We start from the raw sequence: 24,253 nt of genomic DNA, 5'->3' as shown, positions 1-24,253 counted from the left end.
GTTAATGAATCTAAAAGGCAAGTTATTAAAAAATAAAACAAGAAACAGTCTTTCTAGGCATCAAAAACAGTTAAAGCCAAATTTTTTTCCTGGAAGATAAAATTCATGGTATTCATCAACTCCATGGAGCTAAACCAGCTATGCCCGAGAAACTTCCCACCAGAGTTCACTAACTCTGCGCATACCTTCAAACGCCAGTCTTGCCTGGCATCAGAATGATCTCAGTCACTTCAAAAGAAAAGAATATTAATAACTTCAAAGCTGAGCATTTGACCAAGCCAGTGGGCAGCAGCAGTGGTTGATTTTGTGTTGTCTCTCCAAGTGTTAGTTAAAAATAAAAAAGCCCATGACTCTTTCCAGGGTTTGACATCTTCCTTACCTTTGAAGACATGATGTTCTTAACCTCCTCGTCTGCTGCAGAGTGTGTCCCCACGAGGTCTGGGTTACTGCTGCTCATCACTCGGGCCTGCATCAGCTTTGAACTCACAGCGGCAGCAGACGTGCGTCCGTATGTGTGGTAGCGAGGGTCTGGGAAGGAAGTGGGGCTGCCTGCACCCCACCAGGTATAGACATGTCAACAGAAAGCGGATCAGAGTCACTTATTGGACTTCAGAAGGAACTGAGGAGGGATGGGGTAGATAGTAGAGTGGAAACCCACTAGATTAGGTCTTGGAATTAGGGTCTTATTAGCAAATGCCTAGGAGAGGCTAGGGAGGCAATGTTTTGGTGGAAAGATAGGGTGTAAGGCAGTAGGGAGGGGTGAGGACTGTGGTAAACTGGAAACACATGCCTCATCCAAAGACAGGGGCTGCTCCTCATCTCCAGCTTCTTCTTGCCATGGGGAAACAGCCCACGAGGTTCTGATTTCTGAAGACAAGCTCGAAATGTGGATATTTTTTGTTTCTTAGTATTTAAATGATGACGGCTTTATAAGTCTTGCATTTCTGAGATTTGAGAATCCAAGGAATCATCTGAATCTTATGAGAATAAGTATACACTGTATAGCAATGTTTCTCACCTTTGAGTATTTACATGTGTTCAAAGGTGATTATGTGAGTCTATGACTATTATGAGTCTTTTTAAAAGACATTTAAAATTACAGGTTTACTTGAAATGAGGCTGCATGGAGTAATAAGTATGCCCAAGTTCCTTTGTCAGAGCCTGGAATTTTGTTAACTTATTGATGCTACTTTTTATATCATGCTGACCAGACGTTCTGGTTGATTATTATAAAAAGACTGGAGAAATGAATTATTATTTCAGAAGTTCAGTTTGGGGGAAATGAGAAAAGGGATTTATTTTTTCATAATGAAAAGTTTAGGGGCCACTGCTTACCACAGCTATCAAATATATATTATTTTCCTTATCATTATGATCGTGGAATCCTAGGCATCTGTTGTCACTTCTCCAGCTTTTAAAAGAAGGGATTTGCAACTGAATCAATTTCGTTTCTTTTTATGGCTGAGTAATATTCCATTGTATATATGTGCCACATCTTCTTTATCCATTCATCTGTCGATGGACACTTAGGTTGCTTCCATGTCCTGGCTATTGTAAATAGAGCTGCAATGAACATTTTGGTACATGACTCTTTTTGAATTATGGTTTTCTCAGGGAATATGCCCAGTAGTGGGATTGCTGGGTCATATGGTAGTTCTATTTGTAGTTTTTTAAGGAACCTCCATACTGTTCTCCATAGTGGCTGTATCAATTTACATTCCCACCAACAGTGCAAGAGGGTTCCCTTTTCTCCACACCCTCTCCAGCATTTACTGTTTGTAGATTTTTTGATGATGGCCATTCTGACCGGTGTGAGATGATATCTCATTATAGTTTTGATTTGCATTTCTCTAATGATTAATGATGTTGAGCATTCTTTCATGTGTTTGTTGGCAGTCTGTACATCTTCTTTGGAGAAATGTCTATTTAGGTCTTCTGCCCATTTTTGGATTCGGTTGTTTGTTTTTTTGTTATTGAGCTGCATGAGCTGCTTGTAAATTTTGTAGTGAGGTGGATAGACCTAGAGTCTGTCATACAGAGTGAAGTAAGTCAGAAGGAGAAAAACAAATACCGTATGCTAACACATACATATGGAATCTAAGGAAAAGAAAATGTCATGAAGAACCTAGGGGTAAGACGGGAATAAAGACACAGACCTACTAGAGCATGGACTTGAGGATATGGGGAGGGGGAAGGGTAAGCTGTGACAAAGTGAGAGAGTGGCATGGACATATATACACTACCAAATGTAAAATAGATAGCTAGTGGGAAGCAGCCGCATAGCACAGGGAGATCAGCTCGGTGCTTTGTGACCACCTAGAGGGGTGGGAAGGAGGGAGACGCAAGAGGGAAGAGATATGGGAACATATGTATATGTATAACTGATTCACTTTGTTATAAAGCAGAAACTAATACACCATTGTAAAGCAATTATACTCCAATAAAGATGTTAAAAAAAAACAAGTACCGACTGGGTGAAGATCAGTGAGGGATTATCAAATAGGCAGAAAAAACAAGTGTTTAGAATATAAAAATAGGGAGGAAGGCAGATAGAAAGCAAGAGAGAAAAATCTAGACATGAACTTTTTTTTTTTTTTTTGTGGTACGCGGGCCTCTCACTGCTGTGGCCTCTCCCGTTGCGGAGCACAGGCTCTGGACGCTCAGCGGCCATGGCTCATGGGCCCAGCCGCTCTGCAGCATGTGGGATCCTCCCAGACCAGGGCACGAACCCGCGTCCCCTGCATCGGCAGGTGGACTCTCAACCACTGCGCCACCAGGGAAGCCCGAGACATGAACTTTTAATTTCAGCATTCATGTAAGTTTTGTTTATTCTGAAAGATAAAAATTTAACTTTCGGGCTTTTAATTTTATTGTGAATTCTGTGGGGCGGGGGTGAGGGTGCGCTGCCCGCCAGGCTCCCATACTCCGGTGGCAGGGTGGGGGTGGGACAGGGGGACGTTACCTGACTTGGGTATGTCCCTCTGCGGCTCGGGCAGGCGGAAGACGTAGTGCACATAGGAGGCCAGCAGGCAGTTCCTCCCATGCTGGTCCTTGCCCAGGCCCTTGCTGTTGTGCAGACTGTTGGCGGTGACCACCACAGACTCGAAGGCAAACTGGGAGAAGTTGGCTGAGGAACCAAGAGAAAAATGGGCGGCCCCGCAGTGAGTCCTTAATGAGCCTGAGGTGGAACATTCTTTGGGGCAGTGACAAGGAGTCCTGACTGCTGACCGGCTGAACCAGGCTGAACCCCCTGGGGCAGGGTGAGTGGTTTTAGTAAGCTCCAGCATGCCAGCTCCGCTTACTGCAAAGGACTTCACATTTCCTCCTTCTGCCAGCACTGTGGTTTTTCAGGACGAAGATGCGAGCCTGTCCAGACCTCCTCCCCTCTCTAAACCACGCTGTAAAGTGGTGCTACTCAGTGGGGTCTGTCCTGACATCATCAGTATCACCTAGGATCTTATTAGAAATGCAGAATCTCAGGCCCCGCCCAGGATCGACTGAGTCAGCATCTGCATTTTAACAAGATGCCCAGGTCATTCTTACGCACACTATGGTTTGAGATGGGCTGTTGAACAATATGGATTCTTGGTGTACAGATTAATCTAAAAACGTATGTGTACCGTGTCAGTCCCTGGACCTGTACAAACAATGCTTCACCGTGTACACTCTCTTGTTGAGGAGCTCCAAACCCTCCACAGTCTGGCTCCACCCTACTTATCCCACCTGGTACCCTCTTCTGCTCAAATTCACCTTCCTTAAAATAAGGCAATCTTTATACTGTCCCCATCGCGCGTGTTTCTCACTTCTGCAATTTTGCTTGTGCTGCTGTCCTCACCTAGAAAGCCCTCCTTGCTCCCACCCACAAAATCATACTAACCTTTCGATGCTAAGCACCATCCCACCTCCTCAATGAAGCCTCTGACACCACTCAGTACAGGGCTTAAGTGACACCAAATCACAAGGTTCCTGGGCTGTTTGCAGTGGGAAATTCTGTCTCTCTGATAGGCTGGAAGCAAAGTGCATTTCTCATACTTTCTTCTCTCCCCACCATGCCTTCCATGGTGCCTGACACAGATAAGTTCTGAATAAATGCTTGGAGACCAAGTGCCTCCACCTATGCTGCCTGTCCCAACACCCTGGAGTCCCACATATTGGCTCAAAATGTGTGAATGAACGTTCTGCCTAGTGAACAAGTCTACACTCCATAGCTGGGGCCTACAAAGCAGTGCACCACGTATGTGGAGGGCGTAGAAGGAAACCCAGGGAGGGTACAGATGGCCATTCCACAGGCATCTAGCTGGAGAGGCAACAGCCACACGTGTGAAAAGGTAGCCGACAAGGTAGGGCGCCTTATCTGTGGAGCCACAGCAGAGGCATCCCAGGATACACTGCAAACTGAGGGATTCAGAGGTCACGCTCTTCCCTAGCTCTGAAAGCTCCCCCATGTGTCCTAGGCTACAAGTTCATTTCTCCCTCCCCACCAACTTACTCATATTCCACGGCCCAACAGTGTTATCTCCTCCTTTTCTGACACTCCCAGTAAAGTGGTTTTTGACACTTTTTTCTGAACTACTTTTTTTCTGATCCAGACACTCTGGTCCTCTGCTTTTGCCAGTCTCTGTCCCCATTTTGGCTTCTTTCCCTCTAACCCCACTTCAAAGCCATCTCAGTTGCCGGCTTCTTTCTGGGGGCCTTCCTCATCCTCCCGGATGGATGTCTTCGCCATCACCCCAACAGTATTCAGCTGTGTCCATGTGAGGACTTGTGTCCTGCGCTGCTGATCTTTGCTATATTTTATCGTAAGTCCTCTGAGGTTCAATATGCTCTTGATTATTATTGCAAAACCTACAACTCTAAGCACAGTACTGGCAGCATGGATGGTACCCAAAGATATCTGCTGGGCTGGAGAGCACAGATTAATACAAGCCCAGCTGAAAATAGTGTCAAACAAAGATGCCCTACAGCAGCCAGTCTACCCCTGCAGGAGATGGAAGAACCACTGGACCCAGGCCCTACATGACATTATTTCCAAAGGAAGTCTTACACATTGTATTTAGTGTTCATTTGTTAAAAGTAAGCATTTAAGATGGGCGTTTGCTGCGTGCTGAGGGGAGGGGAGAATGGGGTGACTGTTCAGGAGTGTGGGGTTTCATTTGAGGCTGATGAAAATGGTCTGGAATTAGAAAGTAGTGACAGTTGCATTACCTCGTGAATATACTAAAAACCACTGAATTGTGCACTTTAGTGAATTTTATGGTATATGCATTTTATCTCAATAAGAAAAGGATCACATTGAATTTCAATTTAGACAGTTCCTTTCCTTCCATTTAATATGGGTTGTCTTATTTCTTTAAAACATTGGATTCCCTTGTTGGTCAAGTCAACAAAAAATATCTTCGGGGTAAAAGAAAACCATCAATTACTAGGAATGGAATTTAAAGGACTGGCTTCAGTCATTCAACACATTAATGTAAAAAAACCCCGATAATTTTAAGCATCCTATATTAATGTTTCTTTTTTTAAAACATCCAGGGAATCTCCCAAAAAAAAAAAAAATAGCAGTGGACTTGGTTTCCCTTGGACTTATATCCTCAACAGAAAGATCACATTGGCCCTGCTCCCAGAACTTCTGGAAAATCGTGTTTCATAAAACAAGGTACTGCCTGCCTCCTCCCAGGCCCCCAGGCCTCCTACCTGTCTGGCCAGCGATGACCATGGGCTGCACGAACAGCTGGAAGAGCTTGTCCAGCACCAGGTGCAGGAAGAGCACAAGGGGCTCCAGGCGGGAGGAGTTGAGGCAAATGATGCTGAGCTTCAGCTCATGCTCCAGAGCCGCTTCACTGATCTTCTGGTCCAGCACGCGGATGGGGAAGGTCACCTGGCTTTCCAGGGAATGGCAGAGGGTGAAGAACTTCTCCAGGTGGTTGTCCTGGGAAGGCAGATGGCAGGCCTCATGGGTCTCATCCCCTCAACGCTCACCAGTGGATTCATAAACACAATCAGATAGCTCCTTCTAGGCAAAACCTCTTACCCAGTGTTTCAGAGCAGAAGTTCTAAGACACGGGTGTTTCAGACCAGGTTATGAACTTCTTTGTAGAGTGTTGTGCACAAAATAGAACCTCTCAATAATTATTAGCTGAAGAAAAATTAATTTGGACTCTGACATGTTCTGTAAGCAGAGGCAGGGATACCAGGCAAACATACTGCCGAGACAGGGGTCTAAGCAGATGCAAAACTCAAGACAGTGGCAGGAAAAGGAGAGAAAGTAGAACAACAACAACAAAAAATCTGGAAGAGAAATGGCAGAATTACAGAGGGAAATGAGACAGCAACAGCAGGAAAATGTTTAAATGAAGTCTCCCCACGAAACTTCTCAACCAACAGTGCAGGTGCCAAGCTGCTTCAACATTTTTATAAGGTCTTTCTATGAAAACAACAAATAAAACCTAACAGGCTTGCAATTTCCCACATAGAACTAAAAGGGTTTTTTGGTGTTGTTTTATCCAGGCACAAAGATCTTCACTGATCTTTTATTGAACTGTCCTTAGAAGTTTCTCTGCTGCACCCCATCTTCATTATTAGCCTGCTGTTCTGATTTAAACTTGACCTGGATACTCCTTACCTGGGTGTGAACAGAAGAAACAGCTTGCACTTCAATATTGAATACTCCCTTATGTCCTTCAGCCCATTTAATGGGAGGATTCTGCAAAGGGACTTTCTGTGTTAAAAGAAAACAAATTAGCAATTCAATTCCCTTTTCTCAGTACTAACAAGCAGAGTAAAGCAACTTGACAGTAGATGTCAGGGTTATACAAATACAAATCTCCCTGGAAAACTAATATAACTGGCCTTAGAGTTAGGAGCCTTGGGTTCAAGTTCAGTTTTACGCCAAATTAATTATTTTCACTTTGACAGGTCAATGAAACTTTCTGGGCCTTCATTTTCTCATGCTGAAAGAAGGGGTTTGAATCGCGTTGTCTATCTAATTTAAGCTTCCATCCAGCACTGGTAATCCTTGATTCTAGGAATTAAAATAAAGTCATATCCTAATGATTTCTCCATTAATCAGGAATGTCAGGACAAAGTGTAGAATATCTTTAGAAGACATGAAATTTTAATGCTTTTGAGAGACTACAGTTTTGTTCCCTTTTAACAAAATGTTTCCAAGTAGCAGTCCTTCTAGGCTCCTGCTTTAATTACTCAAAATGACTTTTATAATATTTATATATCAATAGCCCGGTAGTCCTCAGAGACCACTTCTTGCCTTAAAATCTCAAGGGAATTGTCATCCTACAGTGTTGAGTAAGGAGGGCCTTGGCAGACTTGGCCATGTGAGCGTGGGTTTTGTGTATCTTGCATTTTAATGGAAGGAAACATACTGTACTTGCAAGGGTAGGATGTGTGCACGGGGTGGGGACCTTTGGAACTATCTCAGACAGAGTTACAAACTGGGGCCCAAAGCTGGATCCAGCCCACAGACAGGTGCTGTTTGGCCCAGTGTTAGAAACTGTCGAATTAGTTGCCAAACATTTGAATGTCAGAAAATTTCACATGAAAGCCTGCTTTTCTATCGTCTTTTGAGAATCTGAAGATATGAAGACGTTGGTCTTGCATCCCAGCATGGCACCAATGTGCAGAGCAGAGGAGTAGCTATGACCTTGGGTGGGAAGACAGTCTCCAGTGTGAACAAATTCCACCAGGACCTTGCACTCATTATTAATGAGTCTGACCTGTGGGGTCACTGGAGTTTGCAGTAATCTAAAGCAACACTGACCACTAAAAATATAATGTGAGCCATCTATGTCATTTAAAATTTTCTAGTAGCCACATTAATATTTTTTTAATGTGATAATAATTTTAATACTATGTTTCATTGAACCCAATATAGCCTAAAGATTATTGTTGCAACATGTAATCAAAATAGAAAATTATGAATAAGGTATTTTATATATTTTTTTCCTGCTACTAAGTCTTTGAAACCCAGTTTGTGTTTTAGACTTACAGCACATCTCAGTTTGGACTAGCCACATTTTAAATAGCCTCACGTGGCTAGTGGCAACGCTATTGGACAGGGTAGCCCTAAAGCATATTAGGAGAAGCTGAGGGCATATTGATAAAGACAGCTTAGGGCAAGCAGGAAAAAGGAACTAATATTTACTTAAGCATCGAGTTTGTTGCTTGATATGTATTATCTCATTCAATGTTCACAGCTACCTTGCAGGCAGGTCTGGGCTAGGTTTCCTCTTTGAGACTCAGAGAGGGTAAGCAATTCACCCATGTTCACACAGCTAGGGCATGGCAGAATCTGGATTTTGGATCAAGATGTATTTGTCTCCAAAGCTAGGGTGTTTACTGGGTGTTCTAGGAAATGAGAATGTGCAGCCTGATGTTGAAAAGGTGGTTTTGAGGGCTTCGGCAAGGGGCTGTGTGTCCAAATCATAAAAAGTAACAGGGAGGATCTGTGAACATACTCACAAAACCACTTAGGTGGTTTTGAGGAGAATAGTTTTGATCTCAATTCAGGCATATGCCTGTGGCCCAGGGCAAAGGAAGCTTCTCTCTCCAGGGGAAAAAAAAAAAAGGAAATAGAAAATGGAATAGCCTGGGGAGTGGGGGTGGGTAGTCAGAGTAGGAAACAAAGTTGACTATAAAATTTGGAACAAAATTCAAATTCCTGGGAAATTCAACTTGAAATATGCAAGGAAAACAAAAGAGATGAAGGGGGACCTATAGATTAAGAGCCTTAAAAGACATGTCAAGCAATAGCAACGTATAGAGCTTATTTGGATCCTCATACGCAACAAACAACTGTAAAAAAAAAATGACATTAATGAGATAATTGGAAATTTGATCACTGGATATATGACGGTATTAAGGAACTATTATTAATTTTTAAGGTATGACAGTGGTATCGTGATGGTTAAAAAAGGAGCCCTTATCCTTTAAGATAAAATACTGAACTATTTATAAATGAAATGATATGATGTCTGGTATGTGCTTCAAAATAAATCTTATTGATGTAAACCTACACCAACCAGACTGAGAAGCATGAGCGCTGGTGCTGGTGCAATCAGAACGGAGGGTTCACTGGGCTCCCTTTAAACTAGTGGATTGCAGCAGAATGTATGGGCAAAAAGGCGGGACAGGGAACGGGAGGAGAGAAAGAATATTGACATTGGCCTCTTTAGAGGAATAAAAGCCCCAATATCCACCTGGGGACTGTGACAATTGACCCAGAGGAGAAACCAGTGGAATCTGGCATGGGAACCTTTTGTAAGGATGGGAGCTGAGAGCAGTTGTTATCACAGGTGAGCTCTATTTGCCTTTTTTTTTTTTTTTTTTTTTTGTGGTACGCGGGCGTCTCACTGTCGTTGCCTCTCCTGTTGCGGAGCACAGGCTCTGGACGTGCAGGCTCAGCGGCCATGGCTCACGGGCCCAGCTGCTCCACGGCACGTGGGATCTTCCCGGACCGGGGCACGAACCTGTGTCCCCTGCATCGGCAGGCGGACTCTCAACCACTGCGCCACCAGGGAAGCCCTGCCTTCCTTTTGAAAATACCCCATTCTGTAAACCCCTTTGTTATAGATAATACAAGGTAATGCTGCCTGGGTATGGGTTGTATTTACCCAACATTCTGAATTGGTGACAATCTAAATTAATGAGGTCTTAAAACCAGTTATTTCTCCCATCCTATCAGAACAACGTGCTCTCAGAAAACACCCTGTGCTGACAGATGACTGCTCCCCAAAACACGCTGAGCATCCTTAGTCATGTATAAAGGAATGGGAAGTGGCTCTGGAAAGGTGGTCCAAGACCATGGCTGGACAGGAACCAGGTGATGGCCAGCTTGCTGGTTACCTCTGCAGAATGCATAGAGTAGTTGGGTGGCAGCTTCTCCAAGGCAACTGGGAGACAGTAGGAGCCAGTTTGAAGACGTTCGTTTAAGAGAATTGGCAGCCACTGAAATAGATGATGTAAAGAATAAAATGGGATTTATTACAGCATATAATTCTGGCAATTTATCTAGCTCACAATAATCAAACGCAACTAAATGATGATTAGATATTGACCAGAGCTCTTTTGGGCAGTAATTTCTGTCAAGTTCTTAGATTTTAAATTCCCTGAGAGCTCCTGAGAAGGTAATATCAATGATTCACTGCTTTCGGAGCCAAAGCAGTAGCATTTTTCTTTATAGCCAATGTCTGTGTATATCTGGAAAACATCAATGCTTATTTTACCTTTTATATATTTTAAAGAAATAACTTTTTCCCCTTGGGGAAAAAAGAGCTATTTTTATATGTGAAGCATATATATAAAATTTGGAAATAATGGACATTGTAATGAGAGTATTCTTTCACTATCTCTCACCCACTACCTTTCATTCCTGAAATAGTCATTTCCTAAGTCAAGTCATCTCTGCTCTTTGCTGCAATCTGGTTTGGCACATTTTGCTACTTCTGACAGGAAAAAAGCAAGTGAATAGAATTTAGCTGTTTATCTCTGCAGGAACCTTGGAGGCCCCAACAACTGCAGAGTGAATCTGCAAGTTGAAAACAACTCACTGAATATCCCAGGAGACTTTCTACGGAGTTGCCTTGCTTCTGCTGACAGCTGATATGGTAGAAGGTGAACAGGAGGTGGTGATTTACTGTGAGCTTAGCAGGGAGCTTAATTTTCACTTCTTCATAGAAGTCAGGAGACCTGTTTCAAAAGCACATTAGACACAAATAACTTTTAGCAAGAATGATGGCTTCTCTGACTATAAATTGTAACACCACGGACCCTTTGCCCCTCAGAATTCGCCTGCTTGGTGTTTTACTTTTCATTTTACATCAGTCTCCTCCTAAGCTTAAAGTCCTGAGACCAAGCTTATGTCACTGGATACACTTCACTTATATAGGGTTGCTCACAAACAAAAAGCTTTGCCAGAAAAAAAAAATCCCTGCACACAATGGAAAAATCCAACAACTTAATTTGGACAGAGGATGAGGTTTGGAGTCCTGCTGTGACCTCCTTTTCTATCTCTACCCCAAGAACAGGGACTGGTGCACAGCCGGCACTCATCAAAGGATTTGGGGGAAACAAATGAAGGATGCAGGAAGGAAAGGGAATCTGATTTTACTGAATTATGATGTCCCAGGCGGTTTACTAAGGGCTTCACATACATTACTCATTTAATCCTCATTCCAGTCCAAGAGGGTGGGTTCAGAGAAGTATTCAATACTTAAATGGGCCAAGGTTATCAGGCCGGAATCAAACCCAAGTTTGTCTGACCCTATACAGATGTCCTACCTGGAAATGTGAATAACAGTTTAGACATTATTCTCTGACTCAATTTACCCACATAAAAATGAGTGTTTCATTTCTCCTTTGGTCAACTTAAATCTTCTTAAAGTAGGTAGTGGTGCAGGTACGGATAGAAGACAAGGAGACAGACCAAGGAGGGCTGGATTTTGTTTCTGGCCCCTCCAGTACCTCAAAGCTAGGCAAGAAATTTCTTTCTTTATGGAACACCATAAGACCTCTCTATATCACACCAGAGTAGAAGGCTCCAGAAAACTCAAAACAATATTAGGTTCTTGAAGATATGTTCTTCTCCCAATCACAGTTAATGGCAAAATTTGTGGTTCTCCAACATAGAATCAGGGAACTGGCATGGATTTCCTCTGTCCCTTAGTCCCTGAATTATAAATACTGGTAGAAGGAATCACCTAGGGGATTCAGAAAAGCCAGGAGATAATAAAACAATCTTGGCATATGTTTAGAACTCTGAAATATACTTACTTGTTGTGGTATGTCACAGCCGTGTAAACTTCCTGCAGAAATTCAGGCCCATTGGATCTTCCAAAGATGACCTGTTCACCAGTATAGAAAGGGCCAAATTAACTGTGATATTTGGTTAAATCAAATCAATGACCATCAGCCCAGTAGGAGGTTCTGGTCTCATAGAGCTGCATTTTGTAAATTAATAAGCGGCCCAACTGACGCAGAAGAACTGCCATGAAGGGTAAACGGAGACCGCAGTGGCTACATCAGTGACCAAGGGCCATAGGCTTGTGAGACTAGAAAACCAGTGCTCTCTAGATCCGCCTCTTCCCCAGAGGTCTATACTACAGGGCAACGTTACAGAGTTGTGCCCTCTGTGAGAGACCCCTAGTCGAGGCTCTTTTGCTGGGTCACTTGGGTCATCAGGACCATCACTGGCCACGCGTTTATGGTGTTTAGAAGAAGACACCTCTTTGGGCCTGGGTCAGCCCTAAAGGCACATGACTTCACACGTGGACTCACCTCTGGGTAAATTAAAAAAGAGCCCTTCCTACTAGATGCACTAACGCCCATGCCAGGTCCCAGGGCTTGGTGAGTGGTGAACAGGCTGGAGTCTGGCCCCCACTCATCCCTGGCTGGGGACCTTGGCTACCACAGCTGTACCTGGCAGCCCTGATGGATTTGCCAGGGGTGAGAGTGGGGAGAACCAGGGGAGTCTTCCTCTAGGATTTCTTTCCCACAACCATTGCAAAAGGATGCCTTGCTTTGGGAAGGTAGGTGGGACATTAAAAAGATGGTTTTTTAAAAAAAGTGGATATTTGAAGAATGGAAGCACTGGAAAAAAGTGACTTCAGTAGAAAGGTATATTAACTGAATTCTACACCTTAAATAAAATAGTAATAGCTAACCACCATCTCGTTTGTTGGCAGACGGTTAAAAAAATACAAATTCTGGCATCTTGGGTTCCTTAGGGAACACTGCATTATGTATTTATTATTTGATTTACATTTTACCTCAGGATGAAGATCCATTCCTAGAAGGTGTTGAGATGGTGTCTGTTTATTATGACTAGGCAGTACTTTCTATTATATTTATCTTTAGATGTGGACTGGGGCTTAGGTAGATGTGTACCGCAGTGCACATCTGAAAGTACAGCAAGCGTGGCTGACACCTTGGGCCTGTCTTTCTACTTCTTATGCTGTTAGGGTGGCATGGAAAGAATTCATGATATTTTTCAGTCTTCTAAAATGATCTGCATTTCTAAATTTCCCAGCTCACTGTGGCATAAGTTGGGAAAGAGACTTTCGATTTAGGCTGACCCTGCTTCCCCATCAGCATCCTGGGAGCAATACTGGACCAGCCACAGAGGCCCGTGCACATGATCAGTAGTACTGGCCTGAATCAACACACACACTCGACGCTGATCAGCCCTTGATTTTGTCTGTGTGAACCAGCAAGGGAAGTTCAGCCCACCTTGGTTCGAGGCAAATGTTTATCTCCCTCATTACCGGCATAGCATTGCTGGCATCCTCTCCACACATAAACTGGATCTTGATTGTGATGTTCCGGGCAGATGCTAGTTTGTTAGCAAAGTTCAGCCTCTGTGGGTAGACATAGAGAAGGTTTCTGGAAAACAAAAGATGAGGAACCAATCAGTAAGGTCTAGAGTTGCTTTTAACCAAGTTCTTCAGGGAATGCTAAAGCCTGCACTCATGAGATGACAGTTCTGAAGGAGTTTTTCCTTTCAGAAGCGAATTACTTTTGGAGAGTGAGTTACTGTTGATTCTTCCTCTTCAGCTGCAGTGATCTGATAATAACCAACATTGTTCTCTGTTTTGCTACACAGACAGAGGTGCCTGCTGTAGCTGAGAAAGTCTTGGAATGTCTTGGAATGTGCAAATCTGCCTAGCGGTAACTATATGTCTGATAAAAGATAAGAAGGCAAAATGTTCAGTTCATTTTAAACAAAACTCATGGCCATAGACAGTGGCCTAATTTCAGTTCTCCTCTTTCTCCTTTCTAATGTTATGTAGTAGTTCAATTTTTTTTTTTTTTAATCTTAGTTTGGCCACGCTGTGCGGCATGCAGGATCTTAGTTCCCCGACCGGGGATCGAACCTGCGTCCCCTGCATTGGAAGGCAGATTCTTTACCACTGGACCACCAGGGAAGTCCCTAACTTTCTTTTCTTACATAAGATGACAGTTCAAACTTCCAAGCCCAATTAGCTACATAACATAATACAAAACTATGAATAATATATCCATCCATTCAAAAACTACAGGACAAGTACCAGGCTGACTATAATTTTGTATATTTTTTCTTTCTGTTTGCATTATTACTACTATAATCCATTAAAAGGTAAGCTCCATGAAGGCAGGGATTTTTATCTGATGTTTTTGATTCACTGATATATCTTTAGCAGCTAGAACAGTGCCTGGGACATAGTAGGCGCTAAAAAAAATACTTGTTGAATAAAAGAATGAATGTATATACTTTGAATCATATTCCTGACTTAAAGAAACAATAGTGATACTAATATTTATAAGGTACTTATCCTAAGTTGGGCAATGTTTCAAATACTTCATATTTATTAGTTTAATTCTCATAATTATTCTATAGGTAGATACTATTTTGATGGTATCATCCACATCACAAATGAGGGAAAAAATGACATACGGTTAGTGAATGGCAATCAAGAATTAAAGTCAGGCACTCTGGTTCCAGAGCCATGCACTTAACCTTATCTAAGTTATATCCCCTCAGATAAGACTGCCATTAAATAAAAGAATAAGAATGGCCTTTTCAGACTATGTTATTCATGACATCTCTCAGAGGCAAGCTTGCCTTAATTCTCTGGATCTTATTAACAGTTGAGTGTCAACCGTACACCAAAGGCTGACTCAACTGTGTCATGTTCTCTGGGAAAATGTCTTGTCTTCCTCACCCTTGGTCCACTATTCTAACTCCTAGGTAACACATTCTCCCCAAAGGCTTCAAGAGGACAAAACAGTCTTTGTGTGACCTAGACACCAGGAGAGCAGTGACCAAGAAGGAGGGCCAGGTGACCAGATTTTCCCTCTGTGAATACAGGCTCTCATAATACTTTACAAGGATTTGCATATTAATTGATACCAGGGTTTCAGCCTCAGCACTATTGACATTTTGGACTGGACAGTTCTTTGTTGAGGGGCCGTCCTGTGCACTGTAGGCTGTTCAGCAGCATCCCTGGCCTCCACCCACTAGATGTTAGTAGTATCTCCCCCCTACTCAGTTGTGACAACTAAAAATGCCTCCAGATATTGCCAGATGTCCCCAGGTGGGGCAAAGTCACCCCCATCTGAGAACCACTGAGCTATACATGTGAATTTTGCATTATGGATCTATACAACTATACCTGGCAAATTTCCTGTCTTTAATAGATGTAGTCAGTGCCACCTACTGGGTCCATACTCATATGTAAGGTTTGTTCCATTGGAAAAGGGTAAAAAGTCAATACTCAAGTACGAGGGAGGAGAGGGAAAATTTTAAAGTCTGATTTATGAAGTCTGGGGCAGTCAGGAACTGAAAAACCAAAAGAGAAAGACTAGTCTGACCAACTCTAACCTCTGCATTGTCATAACCAGAATGATCCTCCATCCTGTGTGTGTGCATGTGTGTATGTGCGTGCGTGTAGGCAAATGGTCTTTCTGGACCAGTATTTGCATAAATCCGTGAATTTACCCCATGGATCTTCCTTGCTACAACAATATCAAGAGTGACAACACTAATAACCACAACCCTGGACAAGTCCCAATGAATGGCCTAGTGGACCTGCATCTGATGGTCATGCAGATGAGAAACTGAGGCCCTGAGAGGTGAAGTAACAGTTCACTCCGTGAATTAGCCACCAGCTGGGCACAGCATCCAGTTCAGTGCCGTTCTGACTCTACAACATGGATGTCTCAGTGCCGCTTTCCAAATCTTTCTCTGTCACCCTGAGGGACCCCAGTCTCAAGGCAGGCAGATAGAGTTGAACCTCTGATGCTGTCAGGAGAGGCCATGGACGTAGTAACAATGGCAGAAGGCAGTTCATGGTTGGGATGCGGGGATCTGTGTGGGGTATACTCCCCTCTCTGCATGAGAGAGGCTGCATGCAGAGAGGGGAGTATAATGGCTGCATGATCTTCCATATTATGAGGGTACCATAATGTACACAGTCTCCAAAATTAAGCACTAAGATTTTTTCCTTTTTTGTCAGTTACGAAGCTGGGATGAACACTTTCTCTATCTTGCCCCTCTGCAATGCAGTATACTTCTGGGAGAATCCCTTTTAGTTCTATATAGTTCAGTTTCTTCATCTTTGAGTTAATTGAAAAGACACCAGTCAACCTTTCTTTATGCTGTGCTTGAAGAAATAATGAGCTACAGTTTGTAAAAATGCTTTGAAGTAGCCAGATGAAAGGGTCTGTGTAGATCACAATGGTAGCAGCCCTGCCAGAATGGATAAGCAAGTCAGCTGTCACCACACTCCTCTCCTACATCCCAACACATGGGCACCACCGACTTATCCCACACCCCCCCCAACACCGGTCAACAATTTTGCACACGGCTTCCAAAGGGTTTGCTGACCCCCTATATTCAAACATCATCACCACGGGCATACAGTGTTCTGCCCGTACTGAATGCACTTTCCACACAGTACAGAGCAGGAAGGAAACATCAAAGAATTTAGTCCAACATCCCTTTTTGCAGGCCACAAGCCGGCTCCCAGAGACATTAAATGACTTTGCTTAAGAATTTTTTTAAGGAGATGCATTTCCCAAGGATCATCATAGTTCTTACTGGCAAGAATGCCAAGTGACATGTTTTGTTAAATCTGTATGATTTTTAAGAAATGAATATAAGAAAATAATAGTGTTTTCTCTTGGAAGGGAAGATCTACCTGCAGGATCAGTGATACACAGAGGCTCAACCAGATACGAGTAATGATCAACAAACTGATAAACAGCCTCATACGTTTTATAGATGGTAAATTAAGTGTCATATTAGCTAGAGAAAAATCCTAAGAATTATATTATCTAATGATTTTTGAGAAGCTCACCCGTAACTGAAATAGGAATCCCTTGTTAAAGCAAAGTTATTTTGAAAGTTTCTCCAGTAACTACAGGTCCAGTGTAAGTGCAGTTCATTTAGTATAATCTCATCTTTCCCCAAATACAGGCAAAAATGCTTCTCTTCAGTCATATGCATCACAACATTGAACAGGACATTTGGTATTCATCAACAATTTTCTTTCCAAAGCCACTTCAGATGGCTTCTCTTGATTAAAAATTATTTTAGAAATTTAAAATTCTTTCCACTGATTCAGCAACAGCCCCTCAACTTATTTTTAAACTGCTGGGATTGAGCAGCTCCAGGAAGTTAGAGGTTAACTTGTAGAATTTGGTCATTATTAGATCCAATTAGAGACCAAGCTCTCTCTGCTCTTTACTGTCTTGGGACTATCCTCTACTTCTTTTGCTGAAAACAGGTTAACTCAAGGGACCTTGAAATCTTTCAAAGCCACAATGCCAAAAACATCAGTTTGGCTTCTCCTCAGTTTAGCCTATTCTTTATCCAGTGTAAGGAAACAAAGAGAAAAGCTGCCCTACAAAACAGAAAGACAACCTACAGAATGGAAGAAAATCTTTGCAAACAATACAACTGACAAGGGAATTATCTCCAAAATATACAAACAGCTCATACAACTCAACATCAAAAAACACAAACAACCCAATCAAAAAATGGGCAGAAGATCTAAATAGACACTTCTCCAAAGAAGACATACAGATGGCCAACAGGCCTATGAAAAAATGCTCCAAGTCGCTAATTATTAGGGAAATGCAAATCAAAACTACAATGAGGTATCACCTCACCCCGGTCAGAATGGCCATCATCAAAAATTTACAAATAACAAATGCTGGAAGGGGTGTGGAGAAAAAGGAACCCTCCTATACTGTTGGAAGGAATGTAAATTGGTATAGCCACTGTAGAGAACATCATGGAAGTTCTTTAAAAATCTAAAAAGAGAGCTATCATATGATCCTGCAATCCCACTCCTGGGCAAGTATCTGGAGAAAACCATACTTCAAAAAGATACATGCGGTCTTCCCTGGTGGCGCAGTGGTTGAGAGTCCGCCTGCCGATGCAGGGGACATGGGTTCGTGCCCTGGTCCGGGAGGATCCCACATGCCGGAGTGGCTGGGCCCGTGAGCCATGGCCGCTGAGCCTGCGTGTCCGGAGCCTGTGCTCCGCAACGGGAGAGGCCACAGTGATGAGAGGCCCGTGTACCGCAAAAAAAAAAAAAAAAAAGATACATGCACCCCATTGTTCAATGCAGCACTATTTACAATAGCCAAGACATGGAAGCAATCTAAATGTCCATCGACAGATGAATGGATAAAAATGTGGGGTATATATATTTTATATATTATATATATATATTTATATATATGTATGTATGGAATGGAATACTACTCAGCCATAAAAAAGAATGAATTAATGCGATTTGAAGCAACATGGATGGACCTAGAGATTATCATACTAAGTGAAGTAAGCCAGACAAAGATAAATATCATGATACCACTTATATGTGGAATCTAAAAAAAAAAGATACAAATGAACTTATTTCCAAAACAGAAAGAGACTCACAGACCTAGAAAACAAACTTATGGTTACCAAAGAGGATGGGGGGGTGGGGGGAGGGATAAATTAGGAGGCTGGGATTAACATATAAACACTACTATATATAAATATACATTATATATAATACATATTATGTATATATACATTTCAGATTATTTTCCCTTACAGGTATATATATATTATATATATATATATATATATATGTAGGTGTAACTGAATTGCTGTACACCTGAAACTAACTCTATATTGTAAATCAACTATACTTCAATTTTAAAAAGGTGTGAGTATACGTATTAATAAAAATATTGCTGACCAAAAAAAAAAAAAAAAAAAAAGCTGCCCTGTCACGGGTTCGGTGTTCTCTCCCAGAGGCTTCTCCAGCTCGGAATGGAGCTCAAGGAGCAAGTAAGCTAGAGCAAAAAGCATCCTGGCCACCTGATTAAACAACTGGATGCTCTGAACACCTCTTTAGCTGAGCTTGTAACACAACTCAGTCAGCAGGAGAGGATGAAAGGAGGCCTTGAGAGGCGAGCTGAGCAGCCCCAGCCCGACAAGAGGACAGAAGGCCTCCATCGGCTGGTTGCAGGGATGAAGCCCAGGGAGAACTTCAACGAGAAGCTGAAATCGCTAGAGCAGAAGCTGCGGGAAGCTGTGTTATTCAAGGCAGGTGGGCTCTCTTTGACTAGGGTAATGGGTGCCGTCATGGTGAGTAGATCGTTATTGATAATTTGAGTTAACCATGATTTTAACAGATTGGGAAATAAGCCACAAGGTAAGATGCATCAAGTTGGGCTTATTTCTCCTGTGCAAAAGCCTGGTTAAAAAGAGTAGTGGTACAGGTTAATCCTTTGGGATGCAAATACTCACGTATCTTCTGTGGCTGATAACGCCAACCTAAACCATGTTTTGAATAAAAACATATTTGTGTCACTCACTACCACACCTGCCAAGGAGTACATAGAGAACCACTCAGTCATGCCGTAAAGGCAGAAGCCTGGCCTTCTATACTCTGAGAATATTACAGGACCTTGGAAATCCCAAAGACAGCCAAAGGATCAACTGTAGCTATTCAGGTCAGACAATCCTTGTGCTACTTATGTATCTCTTTGAAAGTGAGACTGAAGTGAGTTAAATGGCTTATACTCATTGCATAATGTGGAGTGAAAATTTAGAATATAAAACATTCTGTACGGAAGGGCCGTAAATATTCATAAGTTGAATATGCATAAAGGATAAGGGCTAAAAGATGATCTGGGGAAATGAAAAAGGTAATGTGATTTTGAGAAGAATTGGTGTCAATTTTGGTTTTCTTTCTGTTACTTCACTATAGAACCTGTAACAAAGTAATAATATCAAATACATGTTTAAAAAAAAGAAAAAGAAAAAAAGGAGAAAAAAAAGAATTGCAGGTCTTGTGGCCTGGGTTATCTTCACTGTCTTTTGAGTATCAGTAATGCCTGTAACCTAAGCTTCTTTTATACCAGGGAAGATGGGCTTGTATGGAGACGTATGATTAGTGACCCTCACCAGGTAAGAAACTGGGTGAGAATGTCCTTTAAAAAACTGCAAAATGTTCTACAAATAGAAGGTGGACAAGTCAATTTCCTCACCTGTAATAGAAAGGCTGGAGTTAAGTCTCAAATGCAATGATACTCCAAAAGTGCTTAGTAAACTGCAATATATGACACAAATGAAGATTCTCTTCCTATCAAAATTGTAAACCAGCTGAGTGGACTTTATAATGCAACTTTAAACAGTCTGCAGGACTGTGAGATCTTAAAACATATTACTTACAGAATGGATCAATTTCTGTGGGTTTCTCTCTCCACCTTTCAATTTATCTACGTCTCTCGTATATCTCTTGGTGGCGTTCTCTCTCTCCTTCTCTCTCTCTCTCTCTCTCTCTCCCTCTCTCTCACCCACCCCCTGTCTTTAATCTGTGTGTGTGTGTGTGTCTGCATCTCTTTCAGTATCCCTCAGTTTCTCTCTTTCTGTCTTTCTGATACAGCCTCTACCATCTTTTTCTCTCTCCCATGGCCTCTCAGAAAGGCAAAAATGCTCTTTTTGCGGGGGCGCTCCTTCAGTTTCATCTAGTCACTGAAATCCATTTCCTTACAAGTTCACAAGCGTTTGATGATTTCCCACCCTGAGCCAGGCCTGGGTTACAGGCAGAGCTGTTTCTTTCTCTCAGGATGACAGGCACAGAGCCCAAGATCTATGAACATCTCAGGATTCCAAAAAAAATGCCTGAGACCCTCAAAAATGATTAGCTCCAAAATATGAAAAGTAAAACCTCAAAATCAAAATTAATGAATTTTAAATTAAATGCTTACCAAATGCAACATTTGGTCAATTAGTCAACAGTAACTCTATTGAGTTTAACCTACAGGTAAAAAAATTTCCCCCCTACTTTGCAGATTGCTATAAAATTATACATAGAGTATATGTAATTAATAAGGAAGTGGGTGCATCTTAATATGCTTTAGTTAACATGTGGTCTGGTACTTCGGGTTTAGGGAGGTTTTTTTTTTTAATTTTTTAAAAATTTATTTATTTATTTATTTGGCTGCCTTGGGTCTTTGTTGCTGCGCGCGGGCTTTCTCTAGTTGCGGCGAGCAGGGGCTACTCTTCGTTGCAGTTCGTGGGCTTCTCATTGGGTGGCTTCTCTTGTTGCAGAGCACGGGCTTTAGGCGCATGGGCTTCAGTAGCTGTGGTGCATGGGCTCAGTAGTTGTGGCTCGCGGGCTCTAGAGCATAGGCTCTAGAGCACAGGCTCCGTAGTTGTGGCACACGAGCTTAGTTGCTCCACGGCATGTGGGATCTTCCCAGACCAGGGCTCGAACCCGTGTCCCCTGCACTGGCAGGCGGATTCTTAACCACTGTGCCACCAGGGAAGTCAGTTTAGGGAAGTTTTAAAAGGAACTTGGCTATTGATATGGGAGAGGGGAAGAATAAAATACCAGAGAAACTGGTTTTTCTGTTTTATTAGTTTTCTTATAGCTAGAGACGCAAATGTTGGTTTAATAGCAGGCCACTAGCAAGAGGCACTGGATTGAAGTAGATGGGGTAGTAAATTAGTACCCACCTCTCCTGATACAAAACTATTGAAACAGCTTTCTATATAAAAAGCTCTCCAGGTTTCTAAACAAACACTCTCAACCTAACTATTTTGGCAATTTCAAAGTAATTTCTTTTTCTTTCCTTGTGCTTTAAAACCTTTCCTCTCCAGCCTTTTTTACAAAGACAGAGCCAAAGAACTGATGAACTCTTTGCTGAAGCAGAAATGTAGCAAAACCAATTGTAAGAACGGGATGCCCTCATTCAAAAACTACAGGAAAATGTTGGTGTCTCTTACTTCCTTTTAGCAACAGACTTCAATTTGAGCAGAATGAAATTCAAATAACAGTAATATCTTATAGTTATCTGATGTGTTTTACTCAAGCATTCCAAAGAAAATTGCAAACCCAGAGATACTATTTTGAGGTACCTAGGCATGGTAAGAAGCTGAGGAGGTGGTTTTATTTTTCAGTCACATTTCACTTCCAGGAAAATTTATTTTAAATGTAATAGTAAAAGTAGCTAATAATATTTATTTTTTACCATGTGCAGGCACCATTCTAATAACAGCTAATGTACCAATGACAGGTACTACTATTTAGCCTCATTAGGCAGATGATAAAACTGAGGCACAGAGAGGTTGCATAACTTGCACAAGGTAACACAGCTGGCAAATGGCACAGGGCAATTCAAATGCGGGTGCCCTGAAACTCATACTAGACCCACTGCCCATAACCTTTGCTGCTTCTAAGAACAGTAAACAGTTTCTTTGGTCAACAATCAGACTCACCAGAACTTTATCATGATGTGGTCTTTTATTAAATTGTTCAAGGGCTAAAGGATTTCACCAAGCAAACTATATGAGTTTTTTTTTTTTAAGTTTAAAATAACAAAGTTTAAAATAACTGAGAAGATGAGAGTGAGTACTGTCCCTCAGTGTCAGAAGTTTTGGTGTTTTAAATACATCAAGTGCAAATGAAGTTAGAAATCTCAGAGTTTAATATTTGGTATATTCTCGAAATAGGAAACCTGCAAGCCTAGAGTGGCTATATATATATATTTTTTATTTTTTATTTTTTTTGCGGTACGCGGGCCTCTCACTGTTGTGGCCTCTCCCGCTGCGGAGCACAGGCTCCGGACGCGCAGGCTCAGCGGCCATGGCTCACGGGCGCAGCCGCTCCGCGGCATGTGGGATCCTCCCCGACCGGGTCACCAACCCGCGTCCCCTGCATCGGTAGGCGGATTCTCAACCACTGCGCCACCAGGGAAGCCCCCTGGCTACGTATTTTAAGTGGGATCATGCTTTGTAAATGCTTTTGGATGAGCTGACTTTGCTACTCAGAGGACATCCAGAGAGGAGCAGCATCACCTGGGAGCAAGTTCGGATGCACTGCAGACCTGCTGAATCAGAACATGCGTTTTAACAATACCCCAGGTGATTCAAATGCACGTTCAAGTTTGACAAGCACTGATCCAAGGGAACTGGTCTGTTTTTTAATTTGACAGATGTATAAATCCTGTAGTTCAGGGGTTTTTTTTGTTTTGTTTTGTTTTTGTTTTTGGTTGCTAGGAAGCTCAAAGTCAAATTTGCAGCTGACTTTGTAAGAAAGTGTAGAGGACCTTAACCTTACCCAGATTTATACTGATTTCCTTCTCCTTATTTTCCTTTCGCCCAGAAATTTTATTCCTTGTTACACAATCTCCATAAGCTGCCTCACATTCTTTTCTTAGAATGGGAATGTTTATAAATAAATGCATAAAAATAAAATATTTGCTACCTCCTGTCTTGTCGTTCCATGGTCTCATGCCATTATTTGTGTTTATTCCTATTTCTAATACTTAAGGTTAGATCAAATCACAAACTCACAAAGGAATCAGTGAAAAACAGAAATGGGAAGAAACACCTAACATGTAGGGTGAAGAGAACATTCCATCTTCAGAAATCAGAGCAAGGAAAACGGAATGTGAGACCTGTTCTAGGACACCAGTCAGGATCCACACAAGGCTGCCTGCCCTGCGAAGTGGCACAAGAATGGAAGGAGGCACTGGGGATGCTGTCGCAAGCAGCAGCTTGACCCTTAGTAACCTCTGTGCTCTGTGGGCTAGGCTACAATGCTTTGTATAAATGCTGGTACTGTATCCTGAACATTGCGGACCTCTACCCTCTGCCCCCACAAAAAGCAAACACGGTTAAGAAGCCAGAGACAAAATGTTACCATGTTGTTTAGAAACACTACAGTGACCCAATATGCTCTCTCCATAGTCTTGTCATGTTAAAATAATGCACTCAAAAACAGAAATCAAATGAGAGAGAGAGAGAAAAACAAAGAACAACAGCAAACTCTAATACTTGTTATTACACCATTTTCAAGACTTTTGCAGGGAAAATGGTCTATGCTTTCTCAACTGATGAACTACAATTTGAACATCAAATACGGTGTCTTTACATAGGACAGCTATTATAAGTACTAAGAATCTGTCTTTGAACATGAACTAACTAAATGCTCACAGCTCCTATATTTGCAGAGTACTTTTTCTGTTACATCAATCCCTATCCCTTCTTTTTATGAGATAGATAAAAAGCTCCTCTTAAGTGAGAGCTTGAAAGGCCAGCATTCCTATGAAATAACGCAGGACCTCAAGCTGGGGCAAAGAAGATGTTACCTTTTAGAAACAAGTGAAAGCACTCTAGCTCTCCTTAAAACCCACTTACTTGTTTAGGAAAAGTCCAGCTAGTTTTCAATAGCAAAAGACCCAAAGGGAAAGT

General features: G+C 42.1%; 1 protein-coding gene across 2 annotated transcripts in view; it reads right to left on the bottom strand.

Moving 5' to 3' along the window:
• The window catches only part of DOCK8 (dedicator of cytokinesis 8), a 223,446-nt gene that overhangs the window by 75,447 nt on the left and 123,746 nt on the right, over positions 1–24,253 (bottom strand). For both annotated transcript variants that reach the window (XM_060155013.1, XM_060155015.1), the window contains exons 15-22: positions 13,275–13,392; positions 11,785–11,855; positions 10,563–10,701; positions 9,859–9,960; positions 6,623–6,718; positions 5,695–5,929; positions 2,963–3,127; positions 380–549 (exon numbers count right to left, since the gene is read on the bottom strand). In XM_060155013.1, coding sequence (XP_060010996.1) covers positions 380–549; positions 2,963–3,127; positions 5,695–5,929; positions 6,623–6,718; positions 9,859–9,960; positions 10,563–10,701; positions 11,785–11,855; positions 13,275–13,392 — 1,096 coding nt within the window. The remainder of the gene's footprint in view (positions 1–379; positions 550–2,962; positions 3,128–5,694; positions 5,930–6,622; positions 6,719–9,858; positions 9,961–10,562; positions 10,702–11,784; positions 11,856–13,274; positions 13,393–24,253) is intronic.

Source organism: Lagenorhynchus albirostris, chromosome 7 (genome assembly GCF_949774975.1).
Source record: "Lagenorhynchus albirostris chromosome 7, mLagAlb1.1, whole genome shotgun sequence".
In the NCBI taxonomy this organism is placed as follows: Eukaryota; Metazoa; Chordata; class Mammalia; order Artiodactyla; family Delphinidae; genus Lagenorhynchus; species Lagenorhynchus albirostris.
This window is presented reverse-complemented; position numbering and strand designations above follow the sequence as displayed.